The sequence below is a fragment of the Astyanax mexicanus genome, chromosome 15 (genome assembly GCF_023375975.1).
Source record: "Astyanax mexicanus isolate ESR-SI-001 chromosome 15, AstMex3_surface, whole genome shotgun sequence".
Classification (NCBI taxonomy): domain Eukaryota; kingdom Metazoa; phylum Chordata; class Actinopteri; order Characiformes; family Acestrorhamphidae; genus Astyanax; species Astyanax mexicanus.
Genome location: NC_064422.1, coordinates 267,417 through 285,609, shown reverse-complemented (window position 1 = coordinate 285,609; position 18,193 = coordinate 267,417). Strand labels below are relative to the sequence as shown.

Genomic DNA, 18,193 nt, shown 5'->3' with positions numbered 1-18,193 from the left:
TGATGCTGGTTTAAACTCACCTACGACGGGTCACAGTTGACTCAAACTTTGCTTTGTTTCTCTGTCTGTGCCACACTGTGCATGGAGAACAAAAAGAGGATAATAGAACTTTCTGAACCCTAATTAATCAATTACATTTTAAAGAAATTTAAACTGTCCTGCAGTTAGTCCTGTTAGTGTCCTGTTAGTGCAAACTATCCGTAAGCATTTTAATGAAAGGAAACACTATGGCAGGAGACCCAGCAGCTGACACAGGGTATGCCACAATGTACATGAGAAAGTCAAAATCCTTCTGGCAAAATGTCTTCTAGTCAGATGAAACCAAGATAGAGCTTTTTGGTAATCATTCTTCAAAGGTTCAAAGATGTTATGGGGTTGTTTTGCTGCATTTGGTACTGGATGCCTTTACTGTGTGCAAGACATCATTAAACCTAAAGATTACCAAGGGATTTCAGGTCGCAATATAGAGCCCATTATCAGAAAAATGGGTTCACGTCCTAGATCAGGACAATGACCCGAAAGATACTTCAAAAAGCACCCAAAGATGTAAGAAAACAAAGTGCTGGACAGTTTCGAAGTGGCAGCAATGAGTCCAGATCTAAATACTATTGAAGACCTGTGGAGAGATCTTAAAATTACTGTTGGGAGAAGAAAGACCTGGAGCAGTTCACAAATGAAGAGTGGTATAAAATTCCAGTTGAGAGGTGTAAGTAGCTTATTGATGTTTATAGGAAGCAAATTTACTTTACTTGTAACTTTAATATTAGACGAATATAACCCAAGTAAATATAAAAAGCACTTTTTAAAAGGAAGATTTAATTTATTAGGGGGAAAAAACTATCCAACCCTGTGTGAAAAAGTCTGTGATTAATCACACTTTTTAAAAAGTCCAATGTCACTAACCACAACCATTTAAAGACTTACAGGTCTCACTTGCCTCAGTTAGGGTCAGTGTTAATGATTCAATAATAAGAAAGAGGCTGATCATAAATGGTCTCCATGGGCGAGTTCCAAGGCAAAAAACTCTTCTGACCCAAAAGAACACAATGGCCCATCTCACATTTATCAAAACATCTTGATGATCCCCAGGACTTTGGGTAAATGTTCTTTAGACATTTTTTGGAAGGTGTGTATCCCATTATATCTGGCGTAAAAAAAATCACATAAATTCAGAAGAAAAACATCATACTAAACGTAATCAGGACAACTTGCTGTAATAGATGAAACCAGGAATTCTGCTGTTTACCAGACAATCCTGAAAGAGAATATCTGGCCATCTGTTCGAGACCTCAAGCTCAGATGTACTTGGGTTCTGCAGCAGGACAATGACCCACAGTACACAAACAAACTTACCTCTAAATGGTTTAAAAAAAATGAAGATTCTGGAGTGGCATAGTCACTGATTGAGTCTGATTGAGATGTTGTGGCATGATCTTAACCAGGCTGGAAAATCCTGCAGTAAAATCCTGTGTAAAAAACACAATTTAGATTGGTTTGGATAGTCTTTTTCCCTTTTATTAATTAAACTCATAGTTTATAAAGTGATTTTTATATTTTTATATAAGTTGTTTGTTTGATAATCTATAAAATATCAATATGATAAAAAAGCAAAAACAAAAGGATCTGTGTATATATTCCTCGTTTATTAATGTAATTGAATTTATGTACCTCAACTGTTTATGTGGAGTGATTTTTTTCCACTGCGACAGAAGAAGCCCACACACTATCTGCTGTACATGTGCTCCACAGCACCACCATGCTGCAAGTTCTGCCACTGCATGTTGCAGGGATGCATCTATTGAATCAAAGTTACCCCTGTGAAGGAGATTCTTTATCTGGATGGATGTGTTTAATAATTTTTAAAGATAAAAATAAAAGCTTGAAGAGTAGTTTGCGTTTAGTAAAAGAGCAGAAGGCTGAGGAGAACATCTCAAGAACCTCCTTTAGTTGCCTAACGTGGCCTTAGAGGAGCAGGCTCCCTTCCAGCACCATCACTCTAGCTGGCTGACCTGGCGAGGCTGTGGGAGAGGCTATTTCTGTTCCTGGATCAGTTGGTTAATGCTGAACGCTGGGTAAAGGCCAAAAGGCCCTGAAGTCCAGCTGGCCTGAAGCCTGCGGTCTGGTGGCCTGTGCCAAATGACTGCTCTGAGTTCTGCTAACTGTGCTGCTTTTGAGAGGAAGTAGTGGCCCATACAGGAAGGTTCCCTTGGTCAAACAGATGTTCGGCTCAGTTAAACGCCAGCAGTGGACAGCGTGCCAGAGAAAAGGCCAATAAATGTTAATGTTAATAATCTTAGGTTGATAGAAGTACATTTTTTAATTGCAGCACTCAGAACAGTTTCAGAGACCTCTGCTTCAGAAACTGTGGGTTTAAAGTTTGTGCTTCTTTTAATGTGAAGGAGAGCAGTTTGTACTGTTCAGATGATGCTGCTGATATTTGAAACAATTGCTTATGGCATTTTGCAGCACAGTAATTATCGTCTCGGCCTGGACGCTCAGTAAATGTCGCACAGCATTTACAAAGTGAATCATTATGAGAGTGAAAGTGAATCAGTGAGATCCAGTAAACCTGTCCTTAAGCACGCCAACGTTCTACGAACAGTTTTAGACTAAAGTATTGAAGTATTGGGACAGCGGCTCATTTATTCACATGTCTTCTGATAACAAGGCTATTCGTCCTGCTTTTGTTGGAGTAACTGTCTCTACTGTCCAGAGGAACATTTCTACTAGATTTTGCAAGCACTGCTGTGAGGTTTTGATTGGATTTAGCAGGTGAGGTCAGGTTGGACAATCATCACAACTCATCCCAAAAGTAGTGCTGTCAGGCGACTAAATCATTAAAAATAATCTTATTATTTCATGCTTTGTGATTAATATATCTAAATCTCTACATACAATTTTAGAGAAAGGTATTGGGACAGCTGCTCAGTTATTCATGTCTTCTGAAAACAAGACTTTTCCCCTGCTTTTATTGTAGTAACTGTTTCTACTAGATTTTGGGAGCACTGCTGTGTCAGAAAAAAATAAAAATCAAATTAATTTCATGTTCTATGATTAATCTGGATTAATTGCACCTAATCGCATTCATCATTTTTTGCTAAGAAAGTGTTTTAAACTATACAATTCAAATTCATTTTATCTAAGGACCAAATAATAAATTAATGAATAAAAAATACCATAAATATGTAGTGAATGCATATAAACTGCAAAAATAAACAATTATACAAAAAATATCATTAAAACATCCCAGTAAATAATAATAAATAAAATTAGCAAAATAATATCACTGTGTTATGATTTGATTCAGAAATTACAGTACAATACTCTGCAGCACTCCCCTACTATGAAACATTGTTTCACTGCATTTAGTCTCATTTTATCCAGGTAAAACTCACTGTTTTTCAGTTTGAAGAATCATTGTGTTAAATGTACAGTACAGTTCAACATTTTAATTAAAAGGTTGATTTACTCAGTAAATTACTAATATTACAATTACATTAGAATGAATCATTGATTCTTTATTGATGAAGTGATGATAGTTTGAGTAACTGTGGATCTGATTGGTGTTACAGGGTGAGTACAGGCCTGACAAGCGGCTCTCTGATGAAGATCTGAAGAACGCCGTGTCCATCCACCACTCCCTGGCCATCAGAGCCACTGACTACCATAAACGACCCAACGTTTTCTACCTGCGCACGGCCGACTGGAGAGTCTACCTGTTCCAGGCTCCGTAAGTTCATCTTTCTGTGGCTTTTTATTTACAATCCCTGCATACCTGCAAACCTTTACAGCCCCTCAAGGTCATTGGTTCAGGTTGTATGTAAATAATTGACAAAGACTATATATTTTGTTTGTTTGTTTGTTGATTTTTTTTTTAAAGATATTTGTAAAAATGTGTTGACTCCTGGGATTTAACCTTGAAGGTCTACGTGTTCTAATACAGTAGGGAAAATAAGTATTTCATGCGCTGATGATTTTTTGATTGAAATTGAGAGATCTGTCATTTTTATCAAAGGTACACATCTACTGTGAGAAAAAAATCAGAAAAATCTAAATGAATTTGCATTTTATTGCATGAAATACCATATTATTGAAATAACTATAGACACATTAAAAATCCTTTCCCAAAAATTGTCAGTGCACATTATGTGTGGATTTTACCAGCCAGGTATTAAAGAGCAGCAAATCCACTTTGCTGAAGTACAGAGTTTTGAGCATTAGCTACTAACCGCAGCGCTAGCTCTCTCGCCCTTCAGAGGCGAGTATATTGGACTGTAGTCTGCATGTTTGCCTTGTTAAAACAAGCTACAGGCTTAAAGCTTAGCGTTAGTAACACACGCAAGTTTACCCAGGGTTGTGGTGACCCAAAACAGCCAGGGCAACTAAGGAGTGACCTGTGTAAGAAGCATTTTAAGGTCCTGGACTGTCCTAACCAGTCTTCAGACTCATAGAAAATCATTGGAGGAAGCTAAAACTCAGTGTTGCCCCACAACTGCCCTGAAATCTGAAAGATCTGCTGATTCTACCAGAAACAAAATCTACAGGCTCTAATTTCTTACTCCGTAGGCACAGATTTTTTTGAGGGTATATTTATATTGAATATGTTACACAGTGTGTTATAAAGTATCATACACTGGATTAAAGTGAGAGGTGCAAATAAAGAGATTCTTTAGTTGTAGTTCAGATTCTGAAGATACTATTCTACATATTTATGCAGCTGTTTATTCAATTACCACATCAGTTCTTAAATAAAACTTATGTGAGAACTCCCAGTCCTGATGAATGACAAATTGAAAAGATGACCATGAGTCAATGTTCAGAATTTACAATAAAAAAGATCAAATGTACAGAAAAGTTCATTTTTAAAACATACAAAGATACATTACATCAAAATGTCCGCACATAATATAATAATATCTCGACAGATCAACTTATCCAATGTAACAGAGGTAACTCTTGCTCTTCCATCCTGGGGCGGTCCTGATGAGGGCCAGTTTCATCATAACTTTTTTGATGGTCTTTGCCACTGCACTTGAGGATACTTTTTTTTGAACTGTGTTTTTATTGCTATTTTTGTTTAGTACACATAGTACAGTAATAATGACATACAACCAACCTGTCACAAACGAGTATAACAAACAAGAGGGAATGCCTGGTCAGTAATAGGTACTTTAACTCAATTGTTTTTCTTTAAAAAAAAAAAAAAAGGAGATACATGCACAACCATTAAAATACTGTAGGTGATACAAGATCTGGCATTGCTTACATTAATGGTGCCCAACTTTTGAAGAATAGATTCAGTCATAGCTGTAATTTAGCTGTAATTTTTTCATAATGAAGACATTTTTACCCTTTCTCTCCATTGTGTTATTTTAGGTGGTTGTGGCTTAAGCCAGGAGGTTGTTATCGTTTTGTTATGCTATTAAAAGCAATATTCTCAATAAATAGGTCAGATTTCCTTCAATCATATCGTCCGGGATTATACCTAAAATAACAAGGGCTGGGTCTAAAGTAAGTTTGAAATCCAAGAACATTTCAATCTCTTTGAGCACCCTCTCCCAAAATTCTGAGATTTTAGGAAAATCCCAAAATATGTGTAAAATCCCCTGCCCTCCACAATTTCTCCAACATTATTTAGATGAATTGCTGTATGTTGATGTAATCAAAAGGAGGCTACTTTTTTTAGGATTTTTTTTCTTTACTTGGCTTAGTTTAGTTGGGTGGTTCTAAGAGCATTACTTAAATAGAGCTATTTACTGTATATCAACTCTACCTCTTCACAACTTTACAACTGATGCTCTCAAACACATTAAGAGACAAGAAAATTAAAGAAATTAACTCTTGACGAGTTCAGCACAGCTGTTAACTGAAAGCCTGAATTTCAGGTGACTCTACTTCTAAAGCTGACTAAAAAAATCCAACCGAGATGTGCAAAACTGTCATCTAAGCAAGAGGTGCTACTTTAAAGAATTTTAAATATAAAACATATTTTTTTTGCTAAATAATTCAATATGGTTTTTTTTTTCATTTTAAAATAAGGAAAATAAATCTATAAATTTAATGTATGCCTGCAACTGTACATCAAAATGGTCCAATATCATTGGAGACAATATGTCTGTACAAATAGATCATAATTAATCTGGCAGTTCTTATCATAGTGTTGCTAATCAGCGCAGTGGCCTTACTAAGCCCTGAGAACCTAGAATTTGATAATAAAAGTGTGGTAAGATGTGGTTATCTCTAATCGAACAGTAGATTTTAGAGTCATACAAATTAGAGGGAGCTTTTATGATGGTACATTTATCCACATCTTCCTTTTATTGTTATATTTTTTTATATTGTCACAGGAACCTTTACAGAAATAGGAAAAAAAAGTTCAATGGAATTCAATGTAAAATGATTAAAGTAATTTTGGAACTTTTCTATTGGTCTATTCATCATGACACCATGTCAAAAAGTGAAAAATGGCAAAAATAGAGACACGGGGTTGTTGTGTCTATAAAAAGTGCCAGAAAATAAGAAATGATGAGAAGCAGCCTTAGCTTGAAGCATCAATCATAGATAAAAGGAGGTCAAGGAGAGCAGTTTGCTCTCTCCAGAAGATTACAGAGAAGACTGCTGTCTGTGCAGGGTGAAGAAACGAGCTGATGCTGTTCTGTATTTAATGCATCAAAGAGATGCTTTAAAATGAATACTTTACTGTCATGACAGGAAATGACAGTGTAGTGTAGGAGGCCAGTCATGATATTTATGGTATTGACTTATTAAATATATAAATATATGAATATGGCAATGGTTTTTTATGAATGTTATATATGTATGTGTATTTATTCTAACATTATAATTTGACTGAGGATACAGTTGAAACCAGAAGTTTATATACACTATATAAAAAGACACATATGCATGTTTTTGAAATGACTTTTCCTGTTTTAGGTCAATTAGGATTATCAAAATGATCTAGATTTGCCAAATGCCAGAACAATAAAAGAGAGAGAATTGTTTAGACATTTTTATTACTTTCTGCAAAGTCAAAAGTTTTCATGCACTAAGAGTATTATGCCTCAATTTGGGACAGCCCATATGATGATGTCATGTATTTGGAAGCTTCTGATAGGTTTATTGGAGTTAATTAGAGACACACCTATTTTAAGGCACACCTGAAACATAATGCTTATTTGTGTAACATCATGGGAAAGTCTAAGATATCAGGAAGAGAACGTGTACTTGCACCAGTCTGGTTCATCCTTAAGCACACTTTTCAATTCCCAGATGCCTGAAGGTGCCTCCTTCATCTGTACAAACATTTATACATTAAAAAGCCAGATTAATGTTTCGGAGTAGGCTTTTCATGCAGGTCTGGTACGTTTAGTCAAGTGTAAAATCTGCTTCCAAGCCTGCTCCGCTCCACACCACTCCACTACTTATTTACAGCTTAGATTTCCAGATTTCTCCAGCATTAAGGCTGGAGTATTAGCATTGTCCACGAAGCACTAGCGCCGCCCGACACCTGAGTGTTCCAGTAAACCAGGGTGATTTTAGCTAGCAGTTTGTCCCAAATAGCTTGTTTTAACACGGTAAACACACAGGCTACAGGCCGATGTACTCACCTCTGAACGGAGAAAGAGCTAACGCTTAGCCCGGTTATTAGCTCATGCTAATACAGACTCCTGTATAATGCTGTAATTCAGTGAAATTCATACACAAAGTGCACCAAATTACAAAGCAAACTGATAGCTTTTGGGAAAATGAAAGAAATTTAAGTGCGTCTTTTAGTGCAAAAAATACGGTACATAAATAAATTTTACTTTTACTGGACTGGAGTGATTATCGGTCATAATAATTTTAGTACTGATTTATCATACAGTTTATGGATATAGCCTTGACATGCCAACCTTGACATCAATATTTTGGCTAGTTGATCAGTGACTAATGCCTGGACTGTAATATTTTTCTATTATGAACTATTACTGAGTTTATTCTCCTTTAAAATGACATTACTGCATTATTATTCTATTGTTGCACTTATTTTTAGGAACACATATTGTAAAAACAAATATTCATTATTATTATGAACTATATTACAATAATGTGACAGACATTTTAACATAAACACCTGATTTCATCTGATTATTAGCAGACACAGGAATTCATATAAAAGAGCCAGTGTGTCATAATAGAGTAAAGAAACACATTTTATACACATATTGCTATAGATTGCTATAGATATAGATAGTTTAACCCACCAACCTCTAGAACATGAAACACACTCCTCTCCCTTTGTTGTGTGTATTTTTTTATATACTGGACTCGTGTAGCCATGTGTGTTCCCACATGTTCCAGTCCCCCAGGAGAGCCTGTTCTGCTCCAGTTGCAGTTCTGTCCCAGTTACAGCTCTTATGGAAAGACAAGTGATCTGTATCTGTGTGTGTGTGTGTGTGTGTAGAGTGTAGGTGAGAGTGTGTGTTTACATCTTAATTATACAGCATATTCTCGGCTGTTTGTTACCCTTATCAAAAGTTACATTTTTACTTGTTTTGGCAAAATTTTTCACCAAACAAATTTAAATATTTTTCAAAGAGAACACAAGTAAACACAACATGCACCAGTTAAAACATAACTGTGATTTATCACACCTGAGTTCTCTACCCACAGCCAGGCCTGATTACTGCCAATCAGGAAATCACTTAAATAGGATCTGCCTGACAAAGCAAAGTAGACCAAAAGATACTCTAAATATAGACTTCATGAACAAATGAGAGAAAGTAATTGAGATCTATTAGTCTGGAAAAACCTTTCCTAAAGTTTTGGGACTCCAGCAAACCATAAAGAGAGCCATTATCCACAAATAGCAAAAAAAAGGAAACAGTGGTGAACCTTCCCAGGAGTGTCCAGCTGACCAAAATTACCTCAAGAGCTCAGCTACAAATGATCCAAGACGTCACAAAAGCCCCCACAACAACATCCAAAGCCGGCCTCATTCGCCTCAGTTAAGGTCAGCGTTCATGACCCAATAAGAAAGAGACTGGGCAAAAATGGCCAGCATGGAAGAGTGCCAAGACATAAACCACTGCTGAGCAAAACGAGCATTAAGGCTCATCTCAACAATCAGAGAATCAGTTATTAGTTTTAGGGGATAAACACTTTTTTTATACAGGGCCATCTAGGTTTAGATTTTTTTCCTTAATAATAAAATCCTTCATTTAAAAACTGCATTTTGTGTTTACTTGTGTTGTCTTTGAGTAATTTGTATATTTAAGAGTGACAAACATGCCAAAAGGTAAGAAATTATGAAGGAGCAAACACTTTTTCATTACACTGTATTTTCAGCAGTGTTTCCCTAAATATGTAAACTTAAAGGGGCCAACGAATGCATTTGTTCATTGTATGAAGTTGATTGTTGATGTATAAAAAGTGAGGAACCTTGGTTGGGGTGTGAAATGCTTAAAAGATGCCGATTTTCAAGCCTGTTTACCGCCCTGTGTTTTTAAATGCATCATCAGGTCTTTACTATTCTGGGCACATGTAAAGCCTCCTAACAGCGGCACCTGTTTACCAAAGGCAAAGCTTAATTAATTATGTGTAATAGGGCCTTTGTTTATTGCTTTGTGTGTGTGTGTGTGTGTGTGTGTGCAGGAACGCAGAACAAATGCAGTCTTGGATCACTCGCATCAACACAGTTGCTGCCATGTTCTCTGCCCCGCCCCTGCCAGCTGCCATCGGCTCACAGAAGAAATTCAGCCGCCCGCTGCTGCCAGGCTCAGCCTCCAAACTCTCGCAGGTCACATGATTTAACTACAATTGGCTTCTACAATTCTCAAGTGTGTGTTCTGCAGCCAAGTGTGCATCCAATAACTCTGTGTGTGGCCTACAATTGGTGTGAAGTCACTGAAGTGTGTGTGTGTGTGTGTGTGTGTGTAGGAGGAGCAGGTACAAGCTCATGAGGCTCGTTTTCATGCCACCTCCACGGAGCTGGCGGAGCTCCGCTCGTACCCGCCTGACCGAAAGGTTAAGGGCCGAGAGCTGGAGGAGTACAGACTGAGGGAAGAGTACCTGGAGTTTGAGGTGAGTTAAATGATGTGACAGAGGAACTAGCCTCAATAAATGAACGTAGTTCCAGCCAGCAGAACATTGGATGGGTTCAATTCCATCAGCAGCTCAGCTGATTTACCACAGCTGTTGATATAAGGAGAACTGTAAATAAGGCTAGACTGCAAGAGGAGAGCTTTGGATATATTTTAATTTGTTTAATTTAATTTCATGAACACATTTGAAAACCACCAAAGTTTGTATAAATGTTATATACAGTGCATTGTAAAAGTATTCGATTTATTGTGATTTTTAGTGAGAGACTGACACAAACTAGTATATAACTGTGAAGTGGAATGAAAATGATACTGAAAAGTGTGACGTGCAAATATATTCTTCTCCCTTTACTGTAAAATCCATGAACAAAATCCAGTGCAGTCAATTGCCTTCAGAAATCACTTATATATAAATGAGTTAATAGAGTCCAGTTGTGTGTAATTTAATCTCAGTTCTCTCAAACAGCATCTTAAAGACCAATGAACTCACCAGACAGATCAGAGATAAAGTTGTGGAGAAGTTTAAAGCAGGGTTAACTCAAACCTACTAAGCCATGGCCGTTCACCCAAACTGACAGATCAAGGAGCAAGGAGCGCACTGGTCAGAAAAGCAGCCAAGAGGCCCACAGACACTTTGGAGGAGCTGAAATCCACAGCTCAGATTAGGGGAACCTATTCACAGGACAACTGCAGTATAAGTTGTGCACCTTCATAAATCTGGCAAGAAGAAAAGCATTGTTGAAAAAAAAGCCATGTGGGGGACACAGCAAACATGTAGAAGAAGGTTCTGTGGTCAGATGCAAAGCTCTATGTGTGTTGGAAAAGTAATACTGCTCATTACCCTGAACACACTATCCCCACTGTGAAACATGGTGGTGGCAGCATCATGCTGTGGTGATGCTTTTCTTCAGCAGGGACAGGGAAGCTGGTCAGAGTTGATGGGAAGATGGATGGAGCTAAATTCAGGCCAATCCTGGAGGAACACCTGTTGGAGGCTGTAAAAGACTTGAAACTGAGAAGGAGCTTCACCTTCCAGCAAGACGATGACCCTAAACATACAGCCAGAGCTACAGTGGAATGGTTTAGATAAAAGAATATTCATGTGCTTGAAAGGCCCAGTCAGACCTAAATTCCATTGATTCTCAGATTCTCTAGATGCACAAAGCTGGTAGGGATAAACCCTCAAAAAAATTATCTGTCTTTGACTTTACTTTTATCTACAAGGTAGAGCAGCGACTGCAGGTGGGAGTGTTTAGTACAGTGGACCAGCAGCACTGCTGTATCTGATCTACTCATACCAACCAGCACAACACACACGATTAACACACCTCCTCCATGATAATCAATATCTCTTTCACTCGCTCTGTCTCTCTCACTCTGTGTCTCTCTCACTTAGGGAGATTTGAGCTCAACATTCTGTATATTGTAAAGGTTTTAAAACTATCCCCAGCCCTAGTCCTGACCATTAAAGAACAGAATGAAACAAAGATAATAATAAAGAATGTATAGAAACAAATACAGGACTACAGTCTGTAATGACCTTATGGAGTTGTGACTTTGCTGCAGTTCTTTTGTCATGACCTTTTCCTGTTCTCTTTGTCTCAGAAAACGCGGTACGAGACGTACAGCATGCTGCTGAGAGCTAAGCAGCGCTGCGGAGACGACAACCTGTCGGTGTTTGAGGCCATGCTGCTGGAGGAGGGTTCTCTGCAGAGGGCTCAGTCCAGCCCGACCCTGCAGGAGAGCAGCCTGACCTGCAGCACCAGAGACGGCCCCAGCACGGCCAGGGACCCCCCGGCCACGGGGAACGGCACCGGAGCAAGCTGCGCCCGCGGACAAGGCCAGAGACACAGCTACCGGCAGGCCGTCAAAAAGTGACCCCTTCCCACTCTGTACTGGAAGCGCTTTGTGCTGGAGAAGAAGCGAGGTCTTTCTCTTTCCTGTGCACGCCCTCCTGCAGGACACGGTGGCACAGGCTCTCTGTGCAGACTCTGTGATTGGCCTGCTGGTGAACCATCTCCTGGGTAAAACCCAGAGTCCTGGGTGGTGATGTGCGTTTGGGGAGAGCGTGGAGGGGGCAGAGGAAAGCGTTTGAGACATTGAAGGACGTTTATGTTGACCTGAAAGAGGTGGAAGGATGTACTGTGATGTGTACTAGATATGAGAGGAACTAGAGGGTCGAAGGAACACTTGAACTCTTCTTCTATCGTCGTCGTTCTGCCGTCTGCTCTGTGGATCCACACACTCTCCAATCGCCTCAGACCTGGGACCAAACCTCCGCTCGATACCTTTAAAATGACTGTTAGCATCCCAATCTTTCACACCATGCAGGGGCCATCATAGACAGTGCACCTCTCAGCTTCCCTGCATGTACAGTACCTTTCCGTGTCGTGATGATCGTCAGTAGATGATCTTTGACGATCTTTGCTTTGACGATGATCTGCAAGTCATTCCTTGCTCTTCTTTTTTTTGTCGTATCAAATCATACTACCTGTTTATCTCCAATGTTAATTCCATAGCAGCAGGGCTTGTCACATTCCACATTCAGAGCAGTGCACTCAACAGGGAGCGTCCATAGGTGGACTCCTGGATAAAGATTGTGAAAGGTTGTGAAGACAGTAGGACAGTGGTAAGTAGGACCAGGACTGAGCTTCACATCGGCTCTCAGAGAGCTGTCTGTGCTTCTTCTGTACATACAGTCCACGCCTGGGCTAATACGTCCTACAGACCCCCTTTTGATATCTATCCCAGTGCTTCGGGTGCAGATACGCTGTACATCAAATTGGGGCTATATTGGATCTCAACCGCTTGACTTGAATGGTCATCAATCCCAGTTCCAGTTCCAGAGTTGCACTGGAATGACTCGAGCTGATTTCATATATATGTATATTGAGCTGATTGTCCTGAATGGTAGACAGATCATACCATTTTGACTCCAGTTTTTCTTTTCCCCATTCCAGAACGTCTCTTGCACTTAACGTTAACTATTATTACTATGAGACATTTTACATTTATTCTACAATCTCAAATAAAAAAAAATTGGGACAGAATGGAAAAAGCAAATTTACAGAAAATCCAAATGTTTCTTACAGTGTTTCCTTTGACTTTCATTTGATTACAGACAGTATAAACTCAAGATATTTTGTTTTTTTTTTATCTACTCAACTTCTTCTTTTCATTCATTATTAATATTAATGCATTCCAGGCCTGCAACCTATTCTTTGGTGAATAAAATTGGGAAGGCTGGAGGGGTGCTGGAACCTATCCAAGCCAGCATCGGGTGGAAGGCAGTATACACACTGGACAGGCCACCAATCCATCAAACAATACCCAATCAGCCTGAACCGGCGGAAACCCACGCAGACACGGGGAGAAAGACCCGGGTCACCCCAGCCGGGAATCAAACCCAGGTCATCTTGCTGTGAGGCAACAGCTCCACCGTGCCACCCCGCAGTTGTTATGTAAGAACTAAAATCGTAATTACATATCTTTTCTTTATTTGCAGAATATTAAGATTTTTTTTTTATTGTCCAGCCCTATTTTCCTTTTTCAGATTTTTTTTTTTAACCTTTAGCCCTAAATTGACCCTGACCCAACTATTATTGGAATGTGTTGCAGGCCTGAAATGCAGGTATGGATGTATTATATTAATGAATAAATAGGAAATTAAGCAGATAAAACTGCAATCACATAAAAGTCGAAAAGAAACCTATTTTAAAATGATTATAATCAAATTATTGCATTAAATGCAATTTCCATATGGTCCCAATTTTTTCCCCCTGGTTTGGGAATGTACGTCTCTAGAGAGTTCCTTTATTTACCTTGGAATATAATTACTGTCCTTGTCCTTTTATCGGTTCTCTTGGCTGAGTGTTCTTGTCCATTGTGGCCAGCATGGCTGAATAGTGATGGCTTGTTGTAATCTCCTCTCTTCTGCAGAAAAAAGCAGCGAATTCTAGTGGTGATATGAAATATACTGTGTGTAGTTTGGCTGTTCTGTTCTCTTCTGTTTCTCACCTCGCTTTCTCTGAATGTCTCTGTAATTTTTTAATCACACCTTAGATTCAACTTTTGTCCTTTGTTGTAGGGTGTGCGGATGTGTAAGTGAGGGGATGAGTGTGTGGATGTGTGTGAGGGGATGAGTGTGCGGATGTGTGTGAGGGAATGAGTGTGTGGATGTGTAAGTGAGGGAATGAGTGTGTGGATGTGTAAGTGAGGGGATGAGTGTGTGGATGTGTAAGTGAGGGAATGAGTGTGTGGATGTGTAAGTGAGGGAATGAGTGTGCGGATGTGTAAGTGAGGGGATGAGTGTGCGGATGTGTAAGTGAGGGGATGAGTGTGCGGATGTGTAAGTGAGGGGATGAGTGTGCGGATGTGTAAGTGAGGGGATGAGTGTGCGGATGTGTAAGTGAGGGGATGAGTGTGCGGATGTGTAAGTGAGGGGATGAGTGTGCGGATGTGTGTGAGGGGATGAGTGTGCGGATGTGTGTGAGGGAATGAGTGTGTGGATGTGTAAGTGAGGGGATGAGTGTGCGGATGTGTAAGTGAGGGGATGAGTGTGTGGATGTGTGTGAGGGGATGAGTGTGCGGATGTGTGTGAGGGAATGAGTGTGTGGATGTGTAAGTGAGGGAATGAGTGTGTGGATGTGTGTGTGAGGGGATGAGTGTGCGGATGTGTGTGAGGGAATGAGTGTGCGGATGTGTGTGAGGGAATGAGTGTGCGGATGTGTAAGTGAGGGAATGAGTGTGCGGATGTGTGTGAGGGGATGAGTGTGCGGATGTGTGTGAGGGGATGAGTGTGCGGATGTGTGTGAGGGGATGAGTGTGCGGATGTGTAAGTGAGGGGATGAGTGTGCGGATGTGTAAGTGAGGGGATGAGTGTGCGGATGTGTGTGAGGGGATGAGTGTGCGGATGTGTGTGTGAGGGGATGAGTGTGCGGATGTGTGTGTGAGGGGATGAGTGTGCGGATGTGTAAGTGAGGGGATGAGTGTGCGGATGTGTAAGTGAGGGGATGAGTGTGCGGATGTGTGTGAGGGGATGAGTGTGCGGATGTGTGTGAGGGGATGAGTGGTAATGCTTGATAATACTGTAAATCAAATGTATGTGGAATGTATTTGATACATGATTATGGCTTATGAGCATCCATGTGTTCCACACCCGTACGACTGGAACGAGTTCTTATTTTTTTCTGGTTGTATTTTTTTCTTGTTTTTCATTGCGCGCGTTTTATGAAAAATGTAAGACAAATGTTTGAAAAAGGCACTGTGATGAAGAACGGACAGGTGGAAGTGTGATGTTATGTATTATGTAATTTATATGTACATTAATGCTGAGGCAGCGCTGTCTGTTAGAATGTAAATGTCTCCAGGATGGATCAGAATGATGGAACCTCAAATGTTCCAGACCTTCTCATCACAATGTTCTTTATTTATTCTATTGTATTATCTATTCTATTATCTCTTTGGTTAAGCAGTTTCAGCTTATGACAGTAAATGAAGGTTGAGCACACGTGTCTGGTTTTCCACATCTGTCCCTGAACCGAGCACCTGAGCATCGATTGAGGAGAAAGAAATGATCAAACTGTGTCGGGTTACCAAACGCCAAGTGTCTGATCAGCTGGAATCTCTGCTGTAGTGCCGTGAACGAACAATCAAACTACCAATCAAAGAAAAGAGACGCAAAAAGGTGTGAATGTACTGTGCTTTTATGCTTTTTTAGGAGTTCAGGCAAAAAAAACAAAAACGTCCATTTTTACAGTAAAGCCATTTATGTTTACTCACGCTGATTTAAGTACAACATTGGCTGTTGCAGCACCACCAGTTAACCAGCAGAGAGCGCCATAACACAGCTCAGCCATAACTGTAGGAAGTGATGAGTGACGTCATTACTATGGCTATAAACTACACAGACTGTACACAGTGTGTATCTCTGTATTGTGTGTAAGTGAGAGACAAGGATGCTACAAAAGGGTTCTTTGAGAAGTTTCATAGATGAACCACGTTTGGTTCCAGAAAGGGCCAGGATTGTACACTCTTAAAAGTAATAGACAAGTTACTCCATAGGAAAACCACTTTTGTGGTATGAAGAACCTTTTTACGAATTTCAGAACTTTTAAAAAAGTTAACCCATTTAAAGGTTCTTTACACCACTCTCAAAAAATGGAAATCAAAATGTTTCGTCTGTGGTTCTACACAAAGATGCTTTTATAGAATCTTTACTTTTAAATGTGTGTATGAAGAACCTCTAAAAAGTAAGATGTTGTTATAAAGGTGATTTAATCATTTAAATAAAAAAAGTGATTCCTTCCTTATTTTTTAGACAAATGCACAAATTTCTGCATTTCTGAACGCAGAAGTTCTTTTACAGCATGGTCAGAGTGTACAAATGTAAAGGAGTGTAAAACAGGTCTGAAGAACCCTTTTTTTTTTTTTTTTTTTTTTTTTGCAGATGGTCTACAAACCTTTTAGAAACTCTTCAGTGTAGATCCAAAAGTGGTTTCCTATGGCAGGTTAAGGGTGTGCAACAGATATGCGATCTGAGAAACCTCAACTTGCCCCACAAAGATCCTTTAATAATTTAAAGGTCCTTCAGTCTCATACCAAAAGAACTTTACCTTTGTGTTCTTCACAGACTAGACCAGTATAAAAGAGATGTATGCATATGAAGAACCTTATCAGAAGGCTTGAGGAGCCTTTACATGATCTAGAGGTTCCATACCTTCAGTTAAACCTTCAGTTGATCCAAAGGTTTTCTACCAATGTAATGGTTCTTCACTTACACATATCTTTCTGTCTTTCTAGTGTGAGTATGAAGAACCTGATCAGAAAGCCTGAGGAACCTTCAGTTGATCTAAAGGTTCTCTACCAATTTAACGGTTCTTCAGTCACACGTCTCTTTCGGTCATTCATGGAACCCAAAGAGGTTTTTTAATCATGTGAAGAGTGTAAAAGATATGAGTGAGTATGAAGAACCTGATCAGAAGGCCTGAGGAACATTTAGTCAGTCTCTCATCAGATCAATTTCTAAACCAAATTAAAGGTTCTTTAGCTACACATCCATTTTTATTTATTAAGGAACCTGGACATGGTTCCTCTATGACAAGATATCAATGTAAAAAAGAAGTGTCTGTGTAAAGAACCTTTTTTTTTAGGAAGTTTGAAAAACTTTTATTTTGGATTAATTAAGAACCCAACATGTTAAGAGTGTAAAAGAGATGTGTGGGTGTGAAGAATGTTATAAAAAAAGGCCTGAGAAATCTTTAGCTTTATCAAAGGTTCTCTACCAATTTAAAGGTTCTTCAGTTAAACATTTTTTTTCTTTTGGTTCTTTTAGAAACCAGAAGTGGTTCTTCTATGACCGGTTAGCAGTATGAATTGTGCAGAACCTTTTAGCAGGCCACAAAAACTTTTACTTGATGCAAAGGTTTTCCCGATACACATCTCTTCTGTTTCTTTCTGGAACAAAACCTGTTTCTTCTATGGCGTTTCCTAAAGAACCCCTTGTAGCATCTTCATTTTTAAGAGTGTGCAGTAGATGTTCTGCTGTTCTGCAGCGTTTTGATCCAATTATGTTCTTTACACACACACACACACACACACACACGAAGCTGCTGAGCAGTTTGTGTTGTAATCCGTTGCAGATTTTGGTAGAACGCTGCTTCTGGGGTTCTGTAAGGCTGTGGTTAGAACAGTAGACCTGCTGTCTGACGAAAACATGACTGTATGATAATAATCTATAACTGTAATTATAACCAGCACCTGAATGTTTATAAATGGCATGAAATTGTGGTCTGTGTTTATTTGTATTCTGTGCATCCCATAATGATTGATCTTTATTTCTCTACTCAGTGCAGTATACCCAGTTCCCAAAACAGTAAGTTTGAATGGCTGAACATACTAAACGGGTTAATAATCCATATGTCATAATCATAGGACGTGAAATATTCTGTCTTATGACTTTTGGCATCTCTCTGAAGCTTAAGAATGCAGCATTGTATACACATTGCAGACAGATGTAATATTTTGTATAGAGGAATGTTGTACCTACAGCTCTGGAAAAAATAAGAGACCACTTCAAAATAATCAGTTTCTCTGATTGAACTATTTAT

At 39.2% G+C, this 18,193-nt stretch overlaps 1 protein-coding gene and 1 long non-coding RNA gene across 5 annotated transcripts in view; both read left to right on the top strand.

Annotated features, from left to right (window-relative positions):
- Nucleotides 1-16,034, top strand: part of LOC103042928 (uncharacterized) — a 142,181-nt gene extending 126,147 nt beyond the window's left edge. For all 4 annotated transcript variants that reach the window (XM_022666798.2, XM_022666797.2, XM_049465063.1 and 1 more), the window contains 4 exons: nt 3,573-3,730; nt 9,637-9,781; nt 9,922-10,065; nt 11,691-16,034. In XM_022666798.2, the coding sequence (XP_022522519.2) occupies nt 3,573-3,730; nt 9,637-9,781; nt 9,922-10,065; nt 11,691-11,963 (720 nt within the window). In that variant the 3' untranslated portion in view covers nt 11,964-16,034. The remainder of the gene's footprint in view (nt 1-3,572; nt 3,731-9,636; nt 9,782-9,921; nt 10,066-11,690) is intronic.
- An 8-nt stretch (nt 16,035-16,042) lies between these two features.
- On the top strand, nt 16,043-17,872 carry LOC125781321 (uncharacterized). The gene is made up of 2 exons (XR_007424531.1): nt 16,043-16,832; nt 16,942-17,872. It is a non-coding gene; the product is annotated as an uncharacterized LOC125781321 (long non-coding RNA).
- The last annotated feature ends 321 nt before the right edge of the window (nt 17,873-18,193 follow it).